General features: G+C 40.7%; 1 protein-coding gene across 8 annotated transcripts in view; it reads left to right on the top strand.

The window, feature by feature from the left end:
• The first annotated feature begins 388 nt into the window (after positions 1-388).
• LOC119886526 (chemokine-like protein TAFA-1) overlaps positions 389-25544 on the top strand; it is a 131216-nt gene continuing 106060 nt past the window's right edge. For 3 of the 8 annotated variants that reach the window (XR_005441500.1, XR_005441499.1, XR_005441501.1), the window contains exons 1-2: positions 397-960; positions 3435-3571. Coding sequence is in view for 4 of the 8 variants with exons in the window: in XM_038697322.1 (XP_038553250.1) it covers positions 3448-3571 (124 nt within the window). In the remaining 4 variants the exon portion in view is untranslated. Of the gene's footprint in view, positions 961-1540; positions 1819-3434; positions 3572-25544 lie in introns of those variants that run through there. The other 5 variants (XM_038697322.1, XM_038697325.1, XM_038697326.1 and 2 more) reach the window with 5 other exon arrangements.

Here is a 25544-nt window from a genome sequence, read left to right on the forward strand (position 1 = left end):
GCTGGAGGGGGATGACTAAAACAGGCATAGGCAGTCATCCTCCCTCCACACCCTCTCCAACTCACGCACATACACATGTACATGGGTACACTCAGACACATTCAAAGTGAGCCGAAGGCTATACTCGCATGCGTCCTGACGTTGTGGATGGGAGGTTAGGATGTAAAGAGGGGTGGGTAGATAAAGCATGCTTCATTTGCTGATGATGTCTTGATGCAGAAGTGGGCAGTCTTGCTTTAAGACATGTGATCTCTCTCAGCTCCCCCCCCCCCTCTCTCTTTCCAGCTGGGCTACATTGTAATACACACACACACACACACACACACACACACACACACACACGTTCACACTCACAATCACTCGCTCTGCCTCTCTGACACAGACTCTCTACTTAGTGCGTTGGAGAGAGGACTGAGGCTCACACTATCAGCACAGCTTCTCAATGGGGGGACGCAGCCAAGAGCAGACAGAGCAGTCATTCCATTGGAGCCTTCCGCTGAGCGCGTGAGAAGGAGACGACAAGTGAGGGGGGGGTAAATTAGCTCCCTGTCATCACAACATAGGAGTTCTACAGACGGAGAAGAGAAACAGACTGAAGAAAGGGGAGGACAAGAGATCTGCTCGTATGTGGCTGATACAGCAGTGACATGATCAGCCTCCCATCCCTCAAATCCTGGCCAGTTTGTGACTTAGACCCCTGGGTGTTTTGCTTTTGGTGAGTGTTTGTGTTGCCACGGATTTCAAAAGGAACTGAGCAGCGGGGGTCCAGAGGTGAGAAAATTGGAGGAGAAAGAACAGCATTTTACCTCCTTTTGTGTGGAGTTCGGCATACCTGGTACTGGAATTTTCAGGCGGGAATCCCTGGCTTCAAAGTATGGATGGATTTAAGACAGAGGCGTGAGTCTGCTGGGCAGGCAGGCGGTTTTTCTGAGCTCCTTTCCTCCTGAACACACTGCTCAGGTAAGGGTGTGGGACTTTCGAGGAATACCTCCGGTGTTTGTGGAGGGGATGGGTGGGGTGCGGGCTTGATCTACTAGGACAACTGTGTCTTAGGAAACATTTCCCACAAAACACTGCTTGTTGAAAAATGTTGAGTAAAGATGATGTGACTGTGTGCAAGTAATGAAACATGGAAAACAGTTTCTACTAAAAACACCCTGCACATCATCATACAAACATTGTTTTTGGCCAATATGTTATAGAAGCTTCAAACATGTTTAAATGTGGAAAATATGTTGCATTCATCACTAGACAGTGTACATACTGAAAGGGCATGATATTTAATATAATTCTAGTTAAGATGTATTTATAAGACAGGAGCATGTGTCATCTCATCATCTTGAGTGGTTTACTCCTTTTGTGTGACATCTAGACACGTTTGTTTTTGGGAGTCATCACTGAAGTTGTCTCCACAGTAGAGGAAGTGCAGGCTGCGAGAAACAAATCGAGTCTGATTTTGTTAAATCGACGTTGCACGCAGGTGCATCAGTAGGTTATGCGCCTGCAGGTGTGTCTGCTGTTTCTACTCCTTGACCGCGTCTCACGCTGTCCTCTCTCGTTGAACGTGACACTACGAAATTCAGAATAGTGCTTTTAATGTGTCTTTCCATATCGCCCGGAAAAGAAGATGGATATTTATAAAAAACAAAAACCTCATGCGCTGAGAAAATGAAACCACAACAGCGATCATAAGAGTTTGCCTGTGTTTTCTTGAACACGGCTTTCTTTCCCCTCTGAAGTTCCTTTAAAATGATGCCCATGCTTGTTCGTTTTATTTTAAGTCTGCCGTGCGTCTTCCCCTCTGGTAAAACGCTGCTGGTAAGAACCACATTTTATTTTCGGCAAGAATGCCTTCCGATGGCCCGGGAGGAGCTTAGAGTCTCTATGCAATATGCAGTTAACCATGCAAGCGCAACGATTCTTCTGAAAATGAAGCCAGCTTGACGAACTGTGTGGTTAAAATAAGAGGAGAAAGAGGAAAACATACCCGTAGGACCAGTTCACATTTCCACAAAGCCGCGGATTATGCTGGATTTAGTGCAGGGGTAGGGATTTACAATGTGCTGTTGATAATTATATGCTTAATTTTAAATATTAAGCAGTCTCAATGTCACTGCGGGTACAGAACACATGGGCAACATTTAGTAGCCTAATGGCTTTTTATCTCACATGCACATCAAAACAGAAAGTAGTCCAGCTGGAGCAAACAATCAAGCGGTGGCTTTGGTGCTTTCTGGAAACAACGTAGGATTTATTGGATCGGGCCTCTTTTCATGACACTTTCTTCATGCATTAAACGTTTCTGTCTATACAGACTCCTTATTTAATGTGAAATTTCCTCGTTTGGAGTTCATGTTCAAGAGACCCCCTGGGGCTCATAGTCTGCTTTATGTTTATGTTCTCTTGTGTATTAAAATATGGGAGAATCTGAACATTAAAGAAGTCACATTAGAGCATCAGATTGCCTCAGAAAGTCAGCACCTCAGTAAAATTGACAAATGGAGAAAAAAAACAGTCTGTGATGTTTGAGTGATACAGTGAATGATTTTGGGGAAATATATTCTTCTCAAAACTGATGATCAGTCCAAAGATTATTCATTTTTCCAAATAGCCTTAAACAGTCTCACTGAGGATGTAGTCGGCAGGGAGCCTAAACACACCAAGCCACAGTTTGGTTTAGAGGAGGTGGGGGTGATGCTTTTAAATTTCCCACTGCAGGGTCCTGAATGGAGAGAAGTGCAAATAACACCTGGAAAGGAGGAGAGCCTCATCATTCAATGAGGACTAAGGCGTGTCTCCATATGCTGGCCCTCACCAGCCATTAGGCAGTCGCTGAACAAATCTGCAAGAAGGCTGTTCGTGCCTTAAAATGCTGTCTTTGATGAACCTTTGGAATATTCAAGGTTTCAGTGTTGCTGCTGCTGTTGTTAATGGAACTGCGTGTGTTTTCAAAGAGATGACATATCTCATTATAAAATCATGACCGTTTGACAAAGAGATTGCAGCATTTTCCTTTTTCTATGTTTAATTATTAATTTTTGTGTGGTCCAAGTCCTTATCAGACTACAGTAGATTTGGAAAAGACAGATATTGACAAGATAAACTTTGTGTCTGATCATTTGTTTGAGTCTCTTGTCTGCAGGTTATTTTTCCTTGAAGCCTCTAGCTCCTCTTTTCTATTTTTATTCCCAGTGTTATAAGAAAATACCCACACACATACCTTTTGAATAAATCATACTAGTAGACATATTGGTCTAAATACTTCTAGGTGATATCAGAGTATCAGAAGATATACCAGTAATGTTCTCTTTTTGTTTTTGTTTGGCACATTCAAGTAAACACAATGTGTGTATTGTAAATATGTATGGACAATTTTAATGCAACTCTGTCCCTGTTTCCCTGTTGTTTCTCCCCTGCTGTGTGCTGTCCTGCAGACTCGGCCTTACCATGTCCTGGTTGTTGGCCATGTGGATTAGCCTTGGCTTCCTGCTACTGTGCCAGGCCACACTCTACCAGACCATCCAGCAGCACCATGTGGCCCGGCCCGGTCGCACTGACATTCTCACCCTGGGTACGTGTACCTCTTTGTTAGATTTCACAGCACAGAGTTACAGCGCGAGATGCTGCTGTCTCGGTGGGGCTGAAATTCTCAGCTTTGGCTGTTTAAAAGCAACAGCAAGAGACTGCTGCAGTATGTCAGAATGATTTGCCACGGTACAGTACTGTAACATGGTGATTCACCGTGCTCGCAGTTATACAGGATGAGCAAAGGGGAAGACTACTAATTGTGCTTCTATTGCATGTTATGTACTTATATGTAGTCATATTATCTAACCCATATATATTTTGTATCGTTTATGGAAGAAATATGTAGACTGTATAAATTATTAGACTCTGGTTCTTTGGTTGAGCTGCACAATTCAGTTTGAATCTGAATATTGAAACCTTGTTAGACAAAGACCATCTTCGAACCCTGGAAGTTATCTCATAGGGAGACAAGGAATTCTTGACTACTGCAACCTGAATCTTGCTGGCAGACAGTTACGAGTAGGACAAGCTGTAGGCAAAAATTCCTATTCCTGTGCTGGTAGCCAAGAGAGCTTTGATCAGTGTGGCTTAGATGGAAATGACAATTATGTTTCCCTTTTTTTGCACTGGAAACGTTAGGCAATTAAGCCCGACTCCTTCTGCACCGTAGGGGCAAAAGGAGAGGTTAGACGCCGAGGCGGATCTAATTCTCTGATTATGGAAAGCTTACCAACATTGCTTATGGTGTATATGGAGTGTTACAGGGAAGGCAAAGGTTTTCTAGAGCAAAGCAAAGGCTTTCGTTAAGCTTCTAACAATGAGTGTGACTCCCATGCTGAACCCTCGTTCAGAATGGGGCTCTCTCCAGAAGCCAAGCGGCTGTTAAACATTGATGCTATCTTCTGCTTGGTTCCCTGTGTGTGTGTGTGTGTGTGTGTGTGTTGCATTGCCAAGCAAAGAGACAGTAATTGAAGCACAGCAAGAGGAAAAACAAATCCAGCATTGAATTCTCCATGCTTGTGTTGAACATTGGTGACTTTAAGCAGCATGTCGGAGAATTGGCTTACTTTTGCTGTGGAACAGCTGACACATGAAAATCCCAGCTATGATAGATAGAAAGTTCTCAAAGTATCCTGGTCCCGTTAATTGGAACAAGCGGGTGAGGGATGAGCGACAGAGAGTTCTGAATGAATTTTTAAAAGCTGGGTTCCAGTTTTTCTGTTTTTTTTTTTTTTTCCTTTATGGCTGGTTGGCAAGTCGAGCTTGGTGCCAAAGATGTACAAGGAAGTGCAAGGCTCAGTAAGTGTCTCTTGAATAATGCAGCGGTCCCAAAGGGGAAGAAGGGAAAAAAATAAGAGTCATCCCTCTCAACCACCACCCCCAGCGTAGATCTAGAAGAGCCATCCAGGCAAAGAATAGATATGGCTGAGAGTTCTCTGGAAGAAGGTTTCTTGTCAGACAGATCAACTCACACACTTACTGCTTTCAACAATGAGGAGGGTCCGGACATGTACGTACAAATACCACATTTTCTCACTGAGGCCATTATAGTGTAGGATTTTCAGGCATCCTCTGGGGACACCCGAGCTGTGGACACATCAAGTCTGAGAGGATGCAGGTTTACACTGTAGCGATAGATAATAAACACACTGTTAGACGGATTCAGGCTGTTAGACAGATTCAGGCTGAGCCACTCAATTTTGAGTAAAGTCACCTAGAGGTGATCAACGGAGAGATATTTTATTGTACACCAGCATTCACACTGATGCTGGGAATCTGTTACAGTGTTATTTTAACACAAGTACTCTTCAGAAAACTTTTAAATCAAACAAACTGTGATGGATGACAACCATAATTGGTGCTGACAATCATAATCTGAGGATATTTATGATATTTTACTATCCTCGTCAGCCCAGGGATAATGGTCTATCACAACTGGGCGCTCGAAGAGCACACATGTCTGTCTGTTTTTTGTTTTTTTCCTGCTGCTCGGCAACTGTACAATTTACTGTATATCATGTTTTTTTAAGAGGATTAAGCTGACATCAATCTTACTCAGCCGTGGCGTTAACCGATCTAACCAGAACTGCTCTCTTAGAATTGAAATGCTATGATGAATATTTGAATTAGAATTGATTTTATAATTTGAGAAGCTCTCTGGTTTCATTGAGGCCAGAACCCTCAGATATAAATAGATATGGCTATGTAGGACGTAACAAAAAAGAGATGTCTTGCCTTGAAAAATCTATTGGCTTTCATGCTTTACTGTTTTCCGTAGTCAAATAATGTTTCGGTGTTTCTAAAAGATGATGATAAGATGTGATAAACTGTCTGCCATACAGAAAATTAAGTTGTAAAATGATTTTCTTAATGGAGCATGAGACATACAACGTTCAAATGTGTTGGTAAACAGATTAATAGATATAGTGTTTTATCTTAGATACGCACACCCATCCCTTTGCTGATTTTATTGATTCATTATCTTTAAAATTGCTTGATGACAAGATAGGTGTAGCTGCTTTCCCGTACCTTCCAGTGTGGCATGCTTTGCTACTGTATTGTCCTCTGGCCAAGTCCTGAAGTGAAATAAGGGGTTGGTATTTTGTAAGAAACCATGTCTTGAAATACATTTTTGTAGATCTTGGCATGTGGCCCAGCTGACTGTTTGACAGACTGTGTGGTACCAAAACTCACAAACCATCCCACATAGACAAAGACACACTGACAAGGGATTGTATGGTTATCTGAATAGGGGAAGTGAAGGTCACGTTGAGCTAGGTGCAGATGTAATCCTCCAGCCTGTTTAAGTATCTAACAGTGTTGAAGAAATGAGCTTATTTGCCTTCTGCAACAGTGAGCTGAGAAAAAAAAGTAACTGCTGAGATAAAGTTTTAAGATTGTATTTATTTTATTTTTTTCCGAATGTTTCCGTGACAAATCGGCATAGTCACCGCAGAAGCGGAGATTGAGTAACGAGTTGCCTGACTGCTTCCTCACCTGCTCAGGAAGCAGCGCCGCTCTCTTTCCCATGAGCCTCTGCTTCACACAGCCTCCCCTGCGTCCTGCTAGTGTGGTTGAAGATTGATGGCGGCCTGATTCTGGGTAGCCAATTCTGGTCTCTCAAGAAATAATCCACTACATTGACAGATGAGCTGAATGTGACATGACACACACAAGCCTGGCTCTGCACTCTCTCCGCCTGCCAACGCAGCGAGCAGAAGTGCTCACTGCCAAGACTGCTTCTGCACAAACCAGGCCACTCTTGACAGCACGTAGTATTGGACTCCATCACAAGTCAGTAAAAGTGTAACCAATTTACATTGTCGGTGCATTGCTGGCAGAAGTTACTGTAGATTTGGTGTCTTCTAAAATTAAAATGAAAGTGCTCCATAATGTGTTGTCTACTCAGTGTACTGCAGGATTATCATTAAGTTACGCTTAGCAGGTACTGTTTTTATTTACCCTTGTTCAGCTGAAGTATGCGTACAGAAGCCATGTTCATAATGTATCAATACCCAGAGGGGCAGTCTGAATATAACAACACTTTAGCTGCTGCTTTGTTTTATTAGGACTCTGACAGGGCAGTTTAAGAGAGTCTCAGATCTAATAGAACAACATGATTCCTGTTCCAGGTGAAGCTGTAAAACTCCACTAGCCTGTTAAGCTTTGATAGCAGTCTGTTGCTTAAATGTTGTTTGACTGTATTTTTTTTTTTTTTTGTCAGCTGTGATGACAAGACAGTACAGCATATATGTGTACTATTACAGAACTGTGCTTCACATATAATGAAGCCCCCGTATTATGTAAGTTATCTGCTGTTCATTTGAAAGAATATCACACTGAAATGAAATGCGATTCAGTTGTGAGTGGCAGCTATAGGAACACTGATTTTGCATGTACAAGAAAAATGTTACACATGACTGCACAAAATTGGTTATGGTATACAGTAGCTTAAAAGGCTGATAACTAATGCAGTGTTGCTGCTGTTATGTTTTCATCCATTGTTTTGAAATTGCATGTAAAGTCTAATCACAGATGATTGGAAGGCATTTTAATGAGCACATTGTTCAATGTGCCATAAAGCTCCCTCAGTGTAGAAAACTCTTTGAGGTGGAAGAAAACATGTAATTACTTTGATTAGCCAACCCGCATCATATGATCAAACAAGAGAAACAGCGTGATCATAGGCAAAGATGTGTTTGGTAAATTAAGAAATGCATCTGCGGCTTTAAGAACACAACCTGTCAAAACACTGTAATGCTCAACTTTGGCTTTATGTGCGTATTGAAGCTCCAGTTTTTTAACTTTAGATCTAAGGATTGGGGTTTCTGTAGGGAGGAGACTCTGACAAGATACAGGGTGTTGAAATAAACCTTGAACTTGATTTAGGATAGCTGTCTTTTGGTAAATGAGGACACTGTAGAAGTCTAGGAGCCATACATACACAGTATGAATTGATTTTTTTTTTTTCTTCCAATCGCTGAACGGATGGCTGCTTCAGAAGATTGATGATTTTTCTGGCAGTGTTTGGGAATGTTAAGAAATTAGCTTCACTGGCTCACAAACTGACTGAACACACCGTTTTCAACTTGGAACTAATTTCCATAGTTCTACGACTCCTCATTACAATAGCCCAGTGTTTGCGGCGGAAACACTCAAGTGAACACGCACTTTTTTAAAAATCTTTAATTTTTTTACACCATCATATTCAAAGTGGTAATGTTGCTGCAATGCTTCTTCTGTGGAGGTGTAAGAGCTTTTATGACAGATCCAGCCATACTTACCATAGCTTTCCATATAGGTCCTCTGTGCTTTTGTTTTGCTATTTAATCAGCTTTATTTACATCCCCATTAAACTGCAGGGGACTAATTATAGTGAGAATTGATGGTGAAAGAGAATTCAGTTAAATTACAGTCACTTGAATGGATGATGCCTTAATCATATTTTGGATGAAAAGGAATTGTTTGATCAGACTGGCAGCCTTGGCGCATGTGGAAATACAGCAACATGTATACACACACACACATAAACACAAACACATCAAAGTCATTACTGTCCAAGGTTGTGGAATAGCCTGTGGCTGCAGTAGGCATATTTTCATCTATGCTATTTTGTTTGGCTACTGTAAATATTCTCTTGTGTGTGTATCATGAAAACCCCCCTCTTTAAGAGCTAAATTAAACTATAGGGCAATGAAAATCATAAATTACATATGATTCGAATTTAATAAGAAACAGACATTTTTTGAACATGGCATCTACAAATCCTCCTGTTTGCTAACAAAGGAACTGAAATCCTATAATATACCTCCACATGGGATTTTAATTTCTTTGAAAACTGCTGGCTTAGGTAGAAAGCTCATTAACACTATGTGATCTCACTTTCTATCACACAGCATGCCCTTCGTGGTGATGAAAGCAACCTTTCTAAAAACTAGGCAATAACTGCCTGATCATTCAGGTGCCGAGAAGCACTCTCTTTGCGCCTGGCCTCTTCCCCCAGCCCTTCATCCTCTTGGCCCCCATCCCTCCCTCCCCCCCTCCATCTCCTCGTCTCTATCGGCCCCTCAGACGATTTGTCATGGATCAGATGAGACAATTTGTCATGGATTAGTGCACTTAAATGTCTGTGTGATAGTGGAAGCAGTCACTGGAAAAGCTTAGGAATCCTATTACACTGCGTTTTATGGCCGGCAAGAGGGGAGGGAGGAGTGGAGCTTGAATTGGCACTTTCTATGGCCTGTGTGCCATTTCTTGACTTTTTCTTCACATTTCCACACATAATCAGATATTCACTTAGAGGTGAGCTCCGCTGATATGTCTAAACTGGGAAAGTAGACCGAAAATTATTTGTTCTTTCTTCATTTCCCACTTGCTGCATATCTTGCCATTTAATCGACCGTTCACCAAGCCCCACTATGCTGCTTTTCCTATGCAGCCTGTCAAGCTTAAGCAGTTTACAATAAAAACAATGCTAGATGTACCACTCAAAATTCTTTATAATTTCTGACTCCTTGATTTCACACAGAAATAATCAAAAGGTTATTATAAAGGGTATTTTGAGCTGGCTATCTTGGATTTTGTTGGCGGAAATGATGACTGCTTGAATCAGATGTCACTAGCTAGTGTAAGCTAATTCTAAAAAGCTGGATGAAAACCTCTCAAGCTGACTTTTTAAAGTTCATGATGATTGGTTTTAAAATAAGAACCCTTAAATTATTGTTATTGTAATTTTAATACTAGCATTTCAGTTTCCACACAGTTGCTGATCCAGTCCTGAAAAGGTATTTTTCCTCTAATCACACAAACATATTACCTACTTACCTGGAAATAATGGTAGGTTATACTGTAGGTAGCTAATATAGCTTACGTTATAGCTAGGGTGAACATATTTTCAAACCCCCAAAATGGGACCCTTCTGCACTTGCACTACTCTTATAACACCATAGGTGTTTTCATCAGGATGGCACACAGTTATTTCAGCGCTTAGGATGCCTATCAAGCACACCTTTCAACACAGCAAACACAGCATATTTATTGCCAGGTACTTTCCTAAACTCTTTAGAAAAGGCAGACTTCGGCATGACAGCTAACCGCATACTGTACTGTCAGAATGAGCCGCAAGCGACGCTTGCCTATGATTCAGGCTAACAACAGCCTTGAAACCGAAACATTGATTAACTGACACTCATAGAGACGCATAAGTGTTGAATTCAGACAAATGGTGCATTGTTTGTTTTTATTTTAAGTTGGGTAAAAATGAGTGAGACAGAACATGATCCACATCTATGAAAGCACTGAAAACAAGTATAATATTATAATTAACATTTTAATTGTTGTGAAAACCAGGACAGTTTGGCCGTGAATGTTGGAAACCAGGACGTTTTAGTGTTTTACAGGTATTTGTCAGGACTTGGGACACCCAGAAACTGGGACAATCCCGGACAAACCGGGACATTGGGTCGTAATTAGAGCAGACAAACACACTTGGATAAATGCAAAGCTTCACAGGCCTGTCCTGCCTTGTTAAAGTTGCTATGCTGTGATTGGGGGCCGGGTTTAGTTTAGATTCTGAAATGGTCAGTTAGGTTTAGTTGTTTGCCTTCTCAAGATTGTGATGGTACAAACATTCCCCCTACCGTACCTACTAATTTCACCATATTAGTGATATACTTAAAGCCAAATATAAGCAGTCTGAATTTCGACTTGCTATGAACGAGTCATAAAGAAATAATCTATACTTCTCACTGTTTCATATTCTGTCTTGGCAAACAGAATCTGATTCACCTGTGGCAATAATGCTTTGTCATTGGCATTTATTTACTCAGCGGCCTTTCTCATCTCAAGCCTTTAACTGTGTGTCCTGTGGTGCATTTTCTCCCTCCTCAAGTGAGATTCGAGGGTAGTACATTAGATCCCATTCTCCTCTGATGTCAGATGGTAAGGTGCTATTCAACACAGGTGGCTCATTCCCCGAGTTATTTACAATAAATGGAAGAACATGAAAACAGACAAACCACAGTGCAAGGTGTGTTCAAACAACCTTTGTAGCAATACCTTGAGAATACTTAGTAGTAGTCTATTTTCAGCTGTCTATTTCAAATAGTCCTCTATGCACTATTTTTCTGTCAGGTGTTGTCATTCCAGCCCCTTGCAGCACATCCATTTTATTTATACTAAACAGAGTAAAAGAAAGTAACTGTATCATAGACTATTGCCATCTTTATTCATACAGTATCTTACGCAGCTTCTGTTTCACCTTTAGCCCCCTCAAACCATTTAGTAGCATCTCAGTGAAATTAAATGCCTTGCTTATGTTAATGGAGCAAAGAGACACACTGCCAGGTAATTGTGATGCAGCAGAGCTACTTGGTGGCATCATTTAGAACCACTGCGGGAGACAAATGTTACTCATTGAGTGTTTTGCTTGCAGAGGATTTACTTTGCCCCAGCAACCAATGGCAGTCAAATTACATTGTCTTAACCATACTACTAATTTACTTTCAAAATCGTTTCACTTCCTTGCACTTTTAGTTGTTGTTGTTGTTGTAGTCAAGTTTGTTGAACTGACTTCAGTGAGATGTATAAAATTGGTTGTTTTGGGCGTTTATTTTTATTCACAGTTCAGGTAATGTGAACAGACAGCCAGGACAATCTAAAGAAAACAAAGCTCTGAAATAACCAGATGTACGGCAAAGATTGTTTTAGCTATGCTTTTACCTTCTATCCGACAGATAGAATCATTGTTTCAGCTTTTGCATCTGAATTGATCTCAAATGTTGCTCATTGTCATTTTAGCCTCTGAAATATTAATAGATAAAAATCTACTTCAAAGCAGCTATTCTAATTTTTTTTGTAGTAACAATGGATCACATGACTACGTTTCTGTTAAAAGGCTGACTCGTATTGACAAACACACAGACAGTTATTACCCGACTCTGCAGTTTCCCTCAGCTCTCAGCTTCGCTATTTTTAGCAAAGTTTTCGTTTTGTAGCCCACAACTTTACTTTTTGGTTCATTGGCCACAATAGGCAGGTGTTTTCAGCAAAAAAGCTCTAATGAACCCTCCTGCGCCGCAGAGTAACAAAGTTAGCTACTAGCTGGTGAACATACTGTTGGGAGTTGTTGGGAGACCAAAAATAGAGCTAAAAGGAGAGTGAATATTCGACTTACATGCGGGTAAAAATACAAATTTTTCTCCTCATCTACTGGATGTAAAGGAAACTGCAAACATGTTCGCCATATCAACTCAAAGGTTACAATGTTTTCACAGCTTGTTTCTACTGCCCCCAAGTGTCCAAAAAAAATCACACCCTATCTCCCATCATGTGACGCACACACACCTCACTCGTACATACTAGAGCTGCCCACCAAAAGTTGATGTAGTTTTTTAGATGCATCATTGTACACAGAGCAATGTAGGAGCAACAGCATGGCAGGCTGTAAACTTCACAACTTCAAAATGACCACAAACCACAAAACTGTGATGGAAGCAGAGAAGGGCAAATCTGTTGTCTTTTAGCTGCTCGGAAGCGCTCTTCTCCAGTAATGAATCAGTGAATCAGTAAAGTCGGCTAAACCAATTTTGAATCAGACTGTGGCACAACCTCTTGGCTGACAGTGTGCGTGGTGCGCTGGGATTTTAACTGAACTATGAGCACACTTCTAATTTCTCTGACTATGTGGAAATGATGATCCCACAGCTTGTGGGATGTGACTTGCAGGTGAAACATGAGGCTCATGTTGGCTGATGCAGGAGTTTAATGTGGCGCTGAACTGAAAAAAAGGAACACATAGTTGAATCTTCATGTTGAACAGCCAAATACAATAGGACTGACAAAATTGTGATTCAGGTACAGTCCTTATATATACACTCACAAAATGTGTGAAAACCACTTAATCTTTGCACCATCTGTGTTTCGGAATTGTTTTCACACTCCTAATAACATGAAATCTGAGATGCACAAATTCAATTTGTTGCCAAGGTGACTTGCTTTCTTAGTTGGTCCTATTGAATCATTCATTCAAGCCCTGACGGGAAAAAAATGGATTATGGGGTTTGAAATTAGGGAAACAGAAATCCTCTTGCTTGAATATGTCCCAACTTGTCAAATGAATGATTGAAAGTCTGTCTAAATTTTCCACCCGGGATGCTCTGTCAGCATTAGCTGAGGTCTATTTGTCTTGTCTGATGTGTCTGGATGAATCTGTGCGGCTCCTGTGCCTAGGCAGCACTGCATTGTCTTATCACAGCTTTATCTGACAGCAGACGCTCTAATAATGGAACTTAGGTTGAGATGTCACGGTTAACTGTTCATCACTGCAATATAGAATACGACACATTAGATGGACACAGCCAAATACCTGAATAAGTAGACAGGATTTCATGTTGCGTTTTTTGCATTATTGTGTATCTTGTATTAAATGTGCCAGTCACTTGTACTGTACCCAGCGAGAATGGTGATGGACTGTTGAAAATGTAGGAGGACAATTAGTATCCCCTGGCCCTGCAATGTATCTTCATTTGCCACAGTATCTCCAGCACATGTCAGGTTCACTGAACATGGCTCAATGCCCTCATACCTTTCCGCTCGGAGAGCGAGAGTGAAAGAATGAAAGATGAGGTGGCACCTGCATGTGTCTGTCTGTAGCCTAATGACCCAGAGGAGCTTTCTCTCTCACACACACTGTCTCTCTCCTCACTTTTATGCTCTTTATCTTTGTCGTTGTCCAGACACCTCGTCTGCCTATTAGCTGCGCAGCTCATCTGCCTTGGGTCTTATCCTGGTCTTATTCCTTTTACTTTTACTCGCAAACTCCTCTATATGTCAGTTTCCTCTGTGGACTTGCCAAAAAAAGACACATTTAACTTCAATTATCTTGGGAAACTGAGCAAAGTTGGCAGTGTGTATTTGCAAAGAAATATTATCAAAACCTCAGGCAGCAAGGCAGGCTATGTAGGATTTTCTCTTCCTCATCTCACGTCCCAGAGGGTTAAGTGGTATGAGCTATTGAGCTTTTCCAACAAAAAGACCTTTTGACCTGCTTTCTGTAAGTTTTGTGAGTTGAGTTTAAATGAGGATTAATGCCTGCTCTAAGGAACTTGTTCAACCTTTTCCCTGAAGGCATCAACGAAAGTATGAGGATGGCATACATGTGTACAAAATAAGAGTGCAATTGGAACTGAGCTGATAGAACCGAATACCTTTCACGTGCCGCCTTTCATCATAACATCTTTTGCTCGTCCTTGTGGATTTCAGCCTTCTTCGAGGCATAAACTGTAAAGCACACATGCATGCTTAATAAAGAGTGCTGGAACTGTACGGATGTATAACTGGATCCCTTACCTCGTCTTTTATCACAATATTTTTTTCTCTGTCCTTGTGGAGTTGAATCTGCATCAAGGCCTGTGAGCTTAGGCTCCTTCGTGAAAGACAAACAAAAACATCAGTTTTTATAATGTTGCTGCTGAGCTTTTATGTTTGTAGAACATTCAGGCTAAGTCTGGGCGCAAAATTATTTCATCTCTCACATCCACAAAGGGAAGTCATGGGGAACTGCAATAGCATGTCTGTGGTAGATTTCATTTTACAACACAGGGTTGTAAAACAGGATTAAATTGTAGTTCCTTTTATGCTACTAACAAAAAAAAGGCTATATACAAAAATATATACAATAGATGGGTGAATAAATGATGTCATAGAAATGAAACTATTTTACATGGTGGAGTGCTGAGGCCTGATTTTGCTGTGGTATTTTGGACAGTATGCATGAAGTACACCACAGCAAAATCAATGCTGTGGACATTCATGTTTAATCGCAAGATCCTGTTTAATATTTCACCTATTGCATGCTGTACAAAGAATTTCCTTAGACAAGATAAATACTGTTTTATTTATCTTTTCTCACAAGCAATTTTGTATTTTTTGTCCCCCATTGACAGCCTCCGTTCCTGTAAATGTGTGACTTGGTGTAAGCGTGTAATGAAAAGTCTACTCAGAGCTGAGCCAATGTGCTCTGCTCTCGTCGGGATCAAGGGCTTTAGTTTCGCTCTCAGCAGATGCAAAGAAGCACGGTAACAGTGTGATGTTTCACTGAAGAGAGGAGAAGTACCCCTGGCTCACATACTGTATATTAGCTTTTAGTATTACATTCCAGCTCTTCCCCTGTTTTGCTGAGTGCAAGCCTTGCGTAGAGCTGCGCTCACATCTCGACACGACTCCCCCTCTTCTCCTAGGTGCAATCAAAGTGTAAGTCTTTGATTTAACCATGAATCAAATACTGAAATGTTTTGTGATACATTCTGTGGAGTGAGCAGCACCTCTGTCTAGCTTAGATGCTACACTTATTCTCTTTTTTACATAATGCATGTCAGGCAGAGAGCTGGCAGAAAGAGAAGAAGCTGGCTCTGTCTCAGCACTTGTATAAGTCACTGTCACCACTATTCATTCAGTAGCTTAGTCACTTATGTCATACTTCCACACCTTTTTATCTTTTGATCGTCTGATTGCAGGATTGATGATAATAATTACCTAAACATGACGGGGCATCACCTTAACATTAAACGTGGCTTTAGCAGGAGTTGCTGCTTCTGAGTTTGTTGGGATATAGAGGAGCCGTGTGCCTCTTGTCAGGGCAGTCACACCAGACCGGGTCTCTGTGCAGCAGCATGTTGCTGGAGTGATTACAGTTTTGGATGATTCACATGAGAGGACAGGCAGGCAGACTTTTTTCTTCAGCAAATGAGAAATGTCACCCATAGCTGCAGCTGGGGCTGGCCTGAGGGGGTAAATATTTAAAGAGCTACGACTATTTGTTCCACTGGTGTAATGTAGTTGGCAATAAACACCGGAGGGTGGAGGAAAACACGCTAACATGGGTTAGTGATCAAGGAATACATTTACATTTATTCATTTAGCTGACGGCTTTTATCCAAAGCGACTTACAATTGCTACATATGTCAGAGATCGCACGCCTCTGGAGCAACTAGGGGTTAAGTATGTTGATTACAGTGGATTCGAACCCGGGTCTATTGCACCAAAGGCATGTGTCTTATCCACTACGTATGTTTCTGACTGGTTGCTCTTTGCTTTGACATTGTGACATCCACCTTACCAAAATGTATAGAGCGTGTGTGTTGTGTATGTGCATGGAGCTGTTTTTTCAACATAGCATTGTGTCGAGGGTTGAGATGTGCAAAGAAGTATCATTTCCAGTCAAGCACCCACTGAGGTGCAATAGTGTTATCACATTTTCAACCTTGAACCTTCTGTGAGATTGTACCTTAGTCTTTTGATAAATTGGTGTTACATGCAGGCCACAGCATCAGACATTGTTTCTTTTGTTGATTTTTCTTACAGTAGAATACCAGTGTCATTTACAGGAACATCCCATTTACTGCTGTTTGTGTCTATAGTTTATATTACCTAAAACGTTTTACAGTGCATGCCACATGGCTCTTATCAAATGCGGTGTCATTATTTTTATTTACTTAAGTTGCTTTTACAGGACAAACTTTACAATGTCAAATCAGCTTTGAAATGAACTGCTGTTCTGGCTCAAAAAGACGCATCAAATAAAGATAAAGGGGTATGGGAATAAAGTTTATGGCAGCATGTTTGAGAAGGGTTATTGCTTGTGGAGACCATGTCCCCCTGTGAGAGACTGAAAGCACAGTCTAACACAATCACCAAAGATGTCAACAGTCAGTGAATAAGTCCGACCTGGTCTGACCCCAACCATAGGGGCTGCGGTGGGCTCGGATCGGATCTCCTGTTTCATCTTATTTATTTTTTCTTATTTGACTTGTCTTTATTAATCAGATTAATGCAGTTAGGGAGTTTTTACTCAAAATAAATAAAAGTGGTAACTTGGTTCTAATCAAATTTTAGGTAATTGGGCTCAGGTCTGGTTAAAACTAGATGGATATTGGTTTTGGCTTTGATCAAAACTCTACCTGAAATACTGTCTGGTAAAATTAGGTCTGTATATGCCTACACTTACATGAAATCACATTACCAAGAAAACAACCATCAGTGCAAACACCATCGGGAATAATGTAGAAGTTAAAGGTTGAGTGTGTAAGATTTAGTGGCATCTAGCGGGGAGGGTTGTGAATTGCAACCATCTGTCTGCCGCCATCCCTTCAAAGTGCATAGGACAGCTACGGTGGCTGACACAGCACAAAAGGTGTCTATTCTGAGACAGCAGAGAGTAGCCAATCAAGAAATGAGGTTTCTTTTGGTATATTTATTAAGAAATTATATTTAGTTAATTATTCAGTAAAACCCCCGCGGATAAGCGGATGAAGATGGATGGATGGATGGATGGATATTCAGTAAAACCCTATGTTACTGCGACTTGGCCACTGACAGATAACATGGAAAGCCAAGAGTGTGAAACACTTTCACTGTTTCTGCATCACAGTCCATTATAAACCACACATTAAATAAAGTTTATACAAAAATTGACAAGGGAAACACATTAATTCTCTCTGTGATTATGGACCCTTGCCAAAACAATAATATCTGGCCCGCTGCCAGATTATGGTGCTTTGATAGCGGCGAAAAATGTAAATAAATAAATACTTTGATAGAGGTGCTGAAATAGATCTCAGTCGTGACAACTACATTTACTCACATAATCACTTCCTCTTTAGTGGTTTTGCCTACAAAATAAACGCGCGAGAAGCTTGTTTACTGTAATGCTGTAGTTGGAGTTGAAATGAGCTTTTACTTTGAAAAATTCTGAACGACATTAAAAGAGTCTGTAGCCTGCTTGACACACCTCTGAAAGAGCCATCAGAAAACGTAATTCCCCTAAATGTCCCCTGCCTGGAGATACTGGGGAAATTAAAAAGCGTCTGTAGGTTGATGGATGTGGATCAAACACCGAAACAAAAACAGTGCAGCACATGCCGTGATCTGAGAAACATTCGCTGCAGAATCCATTTGTTGAAGAGAGGAAAAAAAAAAGTTGTTCCAAGGTGAGATTGAACACACAACCCTTGGGTTGCAAGCCCTGCACCTTACCAACTGAGCTAACTAAATTATATATTGATGTAAGTTAATATTATGACTTATATTCTCACCCACCCATGGTTGAAAATATTGCTCCAATGCAAAACTTATTTGCAGACCCCTGCAGTATATTATTACTAGTTCTTCCTCTAATGTACGTATTCAACATAGTGATGAGTGTCTGCGCTACCTGAATTCTACCAGAAGTAGAACAAGAAGAACGTAGTGACGAAACGCACTCTGTAGCACTGTTAGTCTGTTTTCAGCTACTGTAGAAACATGACGATGCAACGTGGCAACGTCCATGGAATGGGGGACCCGCGGTTATGGAGATATAAATGGCTCATTCTAAGGTAATAAAAACATAATGATTTATTATGTAAGGTCTTTACACACTACTGAAAACATAGTTATGGATCTTATATTGCATTTCTGTCGATAGATCCTCAGAAATATTAAAAACTGGACCTTTAATGCCAAACCAATGCTGAAACCATTAGCCGATCGATTGACAGACAATGTACCAGCAACTATTTTGATAATCGATTAATCGTCGTTTAAAAGATCTTTCAAGAAAAAAAAATACCTTTCTTTGTCATATACGATTGTAAACTGAATAATTTTGGGTTTTGGACTGCAGGTTGCATAAATCAAGAAATCTGAAGACGTCATCCTGGGCTCTGTAAAATGAATAAGAATATTGTTCACTTTTTAAATAAATAAAATAACTGCAGACCATCTGATAATGAAAATAAGCATTAGCACTAATTGGCGTTACTACTGTATATTTTAAAACTGTTTAAACATTTAAGTTTCAACTCAACTGTATGCTCTTTGCGTCACTGCTTGAGCTTTTTCTAAGTGTCCAGAATCTCCAAGCATATGACACACTAACCTATAGAGAAAGACATTTGAGTGTATCGATGTCCCTAAATTGTGGGACCCATCCTCTCCGTATCAAACAGTCAACAGTTTGTGTGAGAAATCTTTCGCCACCTGCCGGAATAGGATGAAGACACTTAATTAACTTGAGTACCACTTCAGCGCCAGATCAATGAGGGGAGACTTTTTGGAGCCCGAGAAAGTGACGTACAGTTGTGCCTAACAGATGTTATCCAACATCAGCGCTGGAGATGATGTGATGTCTTTCTCACTCACATGTGTGTAGTGTTCTAATGTTAGTAGTATTGGTGATATTGGATGGTGAATATGAGTCCTCTCATAAGGTCTTACAGGCTCTCGTGAACACGCCATCTCATCCTGAGGGGAATTAGATGAGGGGCAGGTACAGATCTCGTAAGTCCCCTCTAGGAGTCATGGCTCTCTCTGCAAGGGCACTCATAATAGATGTCTTACAGCAGCAATTAAACAGCCTCATATTCCTTTTCACGAGGAAGAGGGATTATGTCAGTCTTAAAGGAGGCTCCCGTACTGTACACGTGAAGGATTCAAGACAACACCAGAAGCATCAATTGTTGGTTTAACATCAGTAATAGTGTAAAATATTTAAGAACCACAAGGTAATGACTTGCTAATCTTGCCAATCACTTATTGTTAGCTAGGCACAATGCTCGTGCCCATGCTTTGTGGCTGAATACAAGAGTGAAGACAATTAGATTCATGTTTTCTGTGGAAGTGTGGATCCTGTTCAAGCCTTGTTGGCAGTTGGGGGAGGCAGCAATGTGTTTGAACTGTGAGGAAAATTTGGCCGATCAATCTCCCATTACCTGTCCAACAACTGGATGACCATCAATCATCGTTTACCAGTTACATCTTATTCCCAGCTAGATGCTAGTTGCCATCTCGTAACATTTTCCTCCAGACATTTGCATGTCTGGCAGGATTCACCTGTTTGTGTGTACTTTGGAGAAAGAGGGGGAAAAGAGAATGAGCTTATGTGTATGCAAAAGAACTAGATAGGATGTGTCTGTCTGAGCCAGCCAACCAGCTTGCTGCGTTGCAGTTGCTGAAGCCTGGCAAGAAAGAAGGCATCCATTTGATCAGGGAGATGTTGTAATGGTAGGCCAGGAGCGGTTAAGAGTTGTTATTGTGTCTTCAGTATGTAGTATATAGGACACACTTCCAGTCTGCCATGCACTGAAAACTTTTAACCTTTTTAAAAGCTTACCTTCGTTTCCCCTACTGCTTCATTGATGTCTCAAATCGTTATCAGGACTGTCTCAAAGCTCACACTGTGCTTATTCATCTGTGTTTGCATGTGGATATGCCTGTGAGTCTGTCCACACTTCAAAGGTAATTCTAGTGTTATTCAGTCTTTAAACTATTATCCACAAGACCTGAATTTAAATTAAATTATTTAAAATGGCATTTGTATATGTAGCCACAACTTGATGTATGTAAATTGTGGCTCTATGACATAATCTATATTTTCCAATAAAACTAAAAGTCTACAGCCACGCTAATGGCATGCAGCAAAGTCAGAGGATCATTAAGGTCAGTAGGTTTCATTCATTGCCTTACTTTTCAATCGGGTGATCATCATAAGGAACATGATCAATGGGAAATATCTCACGTTTGCAATTTCTAGAGTAGCACCAGATGTTATTGAGCATGCTTGTAGAGGAACTATGTGTATTGCTCATTGTAATAAAGAAATATCTCACCCAGATTCAACAGTAGGCCTATGGTTATTTTATGCATTCCTAATGGTACTTGGATGATAATGGAGTTGTATGGCAATACATTTTGTGTACAAGTGTATTTCACAGTTTGTTTTTGTCTGAATTTGTTGACAATAAAAAGAAAAAATAACAGAAACCTTATCCATTAAATGTCCCACCTACTTCAAGGATTGATAAAAACAGATTTTTAAAAAACATTTTATTTCTCTTGAAAAGTGAGATATCAGTTATGATGTTGTGTGGTAACGTCCCCTAAACAACATTGTTTTCATTATTTTCCAGATCGTGTCCAGCTGCTTTAAAAGGTGTTGGATTTTAATGGGAATAGCTTCAGTCCAACACAGAACTTATGCTATGAACACAGAGTGTTAATTTCCCTTGTACACACGTTTGATAGTTGATAAAAGGCGACATCTTAAGTGCAGTGTGTTTAATTTTACTACGGGCCGTGTGATTGTCTCCCATTCTTTTTCTACGGGGTACTTGTCACAGGCGGAGACATTTTCAGGATCGCATTCGGCCCTTATCTCGTCACACTTTCAAATCCATTTTTAAAAGGTTAGACATTAATGGAAAGAATCCCCTCCTTCCTCCTCCTCCTCTCCCTCCCACTTCTCAGATATGAGATTACACATTTCACCATGAGCAACAGACAGAAACTAATCCGCGGCCCATGTGAGATATTAGGCCTATGCTCGCCGTGTGGCTGACAGCTCTGCAGGGCCAAGTTTTGATATTGGGCATTTAACAGCCCACTGTAAAAATCCAGCTTCAGTTAGGCACGAAACCACACACTGATGCACACACACACGCACACTCCCACACACTTGCAGTTTTTGCACCACACATGTGTTTAAATGAAGACAGAAAAACACATGCTTGAACTTTCATACACACAGACCCAAAAGCAGATGTTTCATCATGGTTTTGATGGAACACTATGTAGCGTGATTTCGAGTATAGCAAATGTTATATAGCAAGATTAGCACTGGGCCTATCGGAGTAAGTGTGATAAGTATCCCATTAAGTGCCCTATGGCTTCCACTTTCTCTCTGAATCAGTGGATCCTAAGTGGAGAAATTAATATTTAATGCCTCTGGTAGAGTGCTACAGACACTTCCTGGGTGATTGCATCAAGCTTGCAGGTTTGATAGTATCAATCCAACCTTTCGCATTTCACAGTGCGGTCCTATTGTAGAATGACAAATAATAAAACCTTGATTTGGCTCATCTAAAACGTACATTTATTTCTGATTCTGAACTTACTGCTTCCCCTCTTTTACATTTATCACATTTTTTAGTGCGCGCACACATGACTGCATATATTTACCTACAGTACAGTGGATAAATTATACACTCTTGCATGTCTCACATTCGTCATTTATGTGAGAGGCACTTTGGAAAGCAGGTACACTTGAAATTGAATGGTTGTGCCTTGGTGATTGAGGGATTAGCTACTTAGTCCTGAAACAAAGATTTAAGTGCCTGCTTTCAATAGCCCCACAATCAGAGCAATATTCAGACAGTTTGAGTTGTAATGACTAAAACAAGGGTCAAGCTGATGGGAAATGTTTCAATGAACCAGAGTAGAAATATTTATGAAAACGGTTAAAAACAGGAATTCATTCTAGCTGTTTGTAATTAATACTTATTCATCAGACTGTGTAGAAAAACGCATGAACTGTTTTTCCTTTGGCTTACAACACCACTAATGGCAGCAGTATCAAACACACCCTCAGTATTTGATTATGTGTAACTACTGTTCACTCTGTTTTAAATGAGAGACAAGCTGGACTGCAGTTTTAAGAGCCAGGGGGGAATTTACTCAGCATTCATCATGCATGTCCAATTCATTAGCATCTAGCGCTTTATAAGGGTATCATAAATTTCAGATCTGAATTTTAACATCAAGAACTTAGCCTTATTAATAAATTACCACCACACGATTTGGATTAGTGCAGGGTGTTAAAACATAGCACGTCTTAACGTTGGCTCAGGACATGAGCAATAGCACGACACTATGTGTGGATGTGTGATTTTTGTGGTAAACCACCCAGCAGGGTATGACGTTAAATTATTTAGTTATTTATAATTGTTCAGCCATGTTTTTTCTTTAATATGAAGGACTGTTGACGTGACTCAAGCCTCAATATGACAATTAAGAATGCACATATTATCTTCCCTCAATATTTTCCACATATCACTTGGTATACTAAAACTTAGAGCAGCATGTAATACTGATATATCAAAAGCAGCAACGTACCAAGCTCTTCCTCGTTCCTCAACTTAGAATAAAAGCTGTTCACTATATGTACAAGATCATAGTAGCAACACAACACAAGTTTTGTCGTCTGTGGACATGTTTCCTTGAGACCCCGTCATTCAGTACCACATTGATGAGATTAAAGTGCCTTTTGCCTCTTTAAAGAACAGCACGCTCCCTGTGTACAGCATAGAATAGATGCCAGTTGATCGACAGCCAATTTTCTATTGCGCTTCTGTTGTGAATACAGCCGTGAGCTCTGCACCACGTTAATGAGTTATTGTATGTGTGTTTGAGACAAGCGGCAACACCGAGCCAAACACAATTCGCAGCGTTGCAAAAGCGTGTGGGGAGTAGGGGCTGTCAGCTTGTGTGCTTAGACCCACACCAGTCCGCTGGTCTAAATCCAATTCATCAGCCTTTAATGGACTGCACAAATTGTCTCTCTAGGATCTTAACTCGAGGAGTGGATGGACTAACCAGGAATCAAGTGACAGCATATGGCGCATAGTGTTGAGTACAGCATAATAAGGCAAGGGCTGCAGAATTTGTCACTAACATGTAAAAAAGTTTTTGAATCCATCATTCTACATAAAATGTGTGATTCTTCTTCAGAAAGAAGGGAGTTGCAGGCAGCCCAGAAGAATTATTGGTTTATAAATCAAACATTCACTCTGAAGAAAGTCTTTACTTCAAACTGAACAACAAAGCTAAACCTAACAAAATCAATTAGTGTCAATTAGTTTCCCAAATTGACATTTTTCTGAAGGTCTCAACAAAAGTGTGTCTTCGCTGTGCTGCACATTTGACCTCGTGCAATCATCACACTTTGCACTGCAATCCCAGTTTGGACGAGCTGAACGACCATGTGTGGTTGTGTGCCTGAATGTCACTGCACACATATCTAGTGTACATGCACCTGCAACTAAAATTACAAGTGACATGTTTCGATAGCAATGGGCGCCTTCATAGAGTAATGTTCAGCAGCCGGTGGATTCAGCTGTGCGTAGTGTGGTGGAGATGTGAGAGCTATCCTTTCTGCTAAAAATCCATTTGCTCTCTCCATTTTCCTGCAGTTAAACATGACCATACAGCTCACAGGGCTCAGCAGCAGCAACAACAACACCACTAGCAAATTGTCAGTCATTTACTCAGGGTCACCAACACTTATGGTCACTCTGTTCAACTCCATCAGACCTTTGATCCCATTTGTGAATGGTGTTGTGGATGTACGCATGTGTGTATGAGCATAATACACACCATTAAATAAGTTGCATTTCTGAGAAAGAGTCCAGAATTCTCCTGAAAAAAGCATTTTAAACAGGAACATTCACTGTAGAAATGTTGTTTAATAAACACACCTTTAACTCTTTCTCCCCCACAATGTTTCTTTGTTGTTTCTCAGCATGGTTTGTCTGCACTCTCTCCAGCTGTCAAATTACCACCTCTCTGACTTGTTTCACTTCAGCTGATTATTCAATACAATTTTGGAAGAAGAGTAACACAGGTGGTATCTCACTGTCTCTCTTTTACTTCCCCCTTTGTGTTTTATAAGGAAAGGAGAGTGGGAGAGAATATGAACCCATCTGCACCAAAATGAGTCATCAGTCCCTTTCCAAGGTTGATAACATCTCTAACAATCTGGGAGCGCAAACAGTACCCCAGCCACTACTGCTTCAACATCAGCTGTTGTCAGACAACATGCAGCAAAATGCAGGCTGGACCACCTGTCAACACATATCAGCATGGAAGCTTTTTTTTCTGGAGAAAACATGTATTGGAAAATGTGAAGCCGAACTCCTGGATAATCTATTATTTTGACCCTGTCATTAGGCCTAAAAATTATTTTGTATTGTTCTGAACTTGTTCCAGCTCCTGTGTTATGAGAATCAGTCTAGGATCAGTGAGTTTTTCTCTTAAAGCGATGGAGCTTTTCCTTCTATCCTGTCTTTGAATGAGGGACTGCTCACCTCTCCTCTTCACTGCACTCTCGCATGCGGCTCTCCTGACCTTACTTCACGCCCCGCTTGGCAGGAACACTGAAAGACTTCTCTCCATCCATCGCTACTCTCTCTCCCCACTCTCACACCTTCGCTTTCCCCAGTGCTGACATAACTGAGGGGATCGACTCTTAATGATTTTTTAATATCTCCCACATCTTGGGACCCTGTGGCTGAGGTGAGGAGTGTTCTGTGTGATCAGTGTTTTTCAGACTCTACATCTTGTTTTAATCAGAATATCATCTCACCACTCGGGCCTTCTGAGACAGTTGTGCCCTTTTTTGCATTCCCTCATATCACATTTAGTCTTGCACTTTTCCTCCACCTCTTCCTTTCGCTGAAGTGTGAGCATGTTATTTAAGATTACCCTGTGAGGGGACTCCCCAGGGCAAAGTCAGAGAAAGCTTTGACTCAGAGGTCAGTTTTTCAATGTGCAATGCACATTGATTGAGTTGAGCTAATACTTTAAATCATCGGCAAATCACTTTTGTTTATTTTAACACTGTGGATTTATTTGTCATTCTATTATCCATCCTAAAAGAGACTTTGACACATGTGAACAAAAGCATATGGCTTAGGATGCTAAAAGAA

Source organism: Micropterus salmoides, unplaced genomic scaffold (assembly GCF_014851395.1).
Source record: "Micropterus salmoides isolate LMB-PRFRI ecotype aquatic unplaced genomic scaffold, ASM1485139v1 Ms_hic_scaffold_4, whole genome shotgun sequence".
NCBI classification, from domain to species: Eukaryota; Metazoa; Chordata; class Actinopteri; order Centrarchiformes; family Centrarchidae; genus Micropterus; species Micropterus salmoides.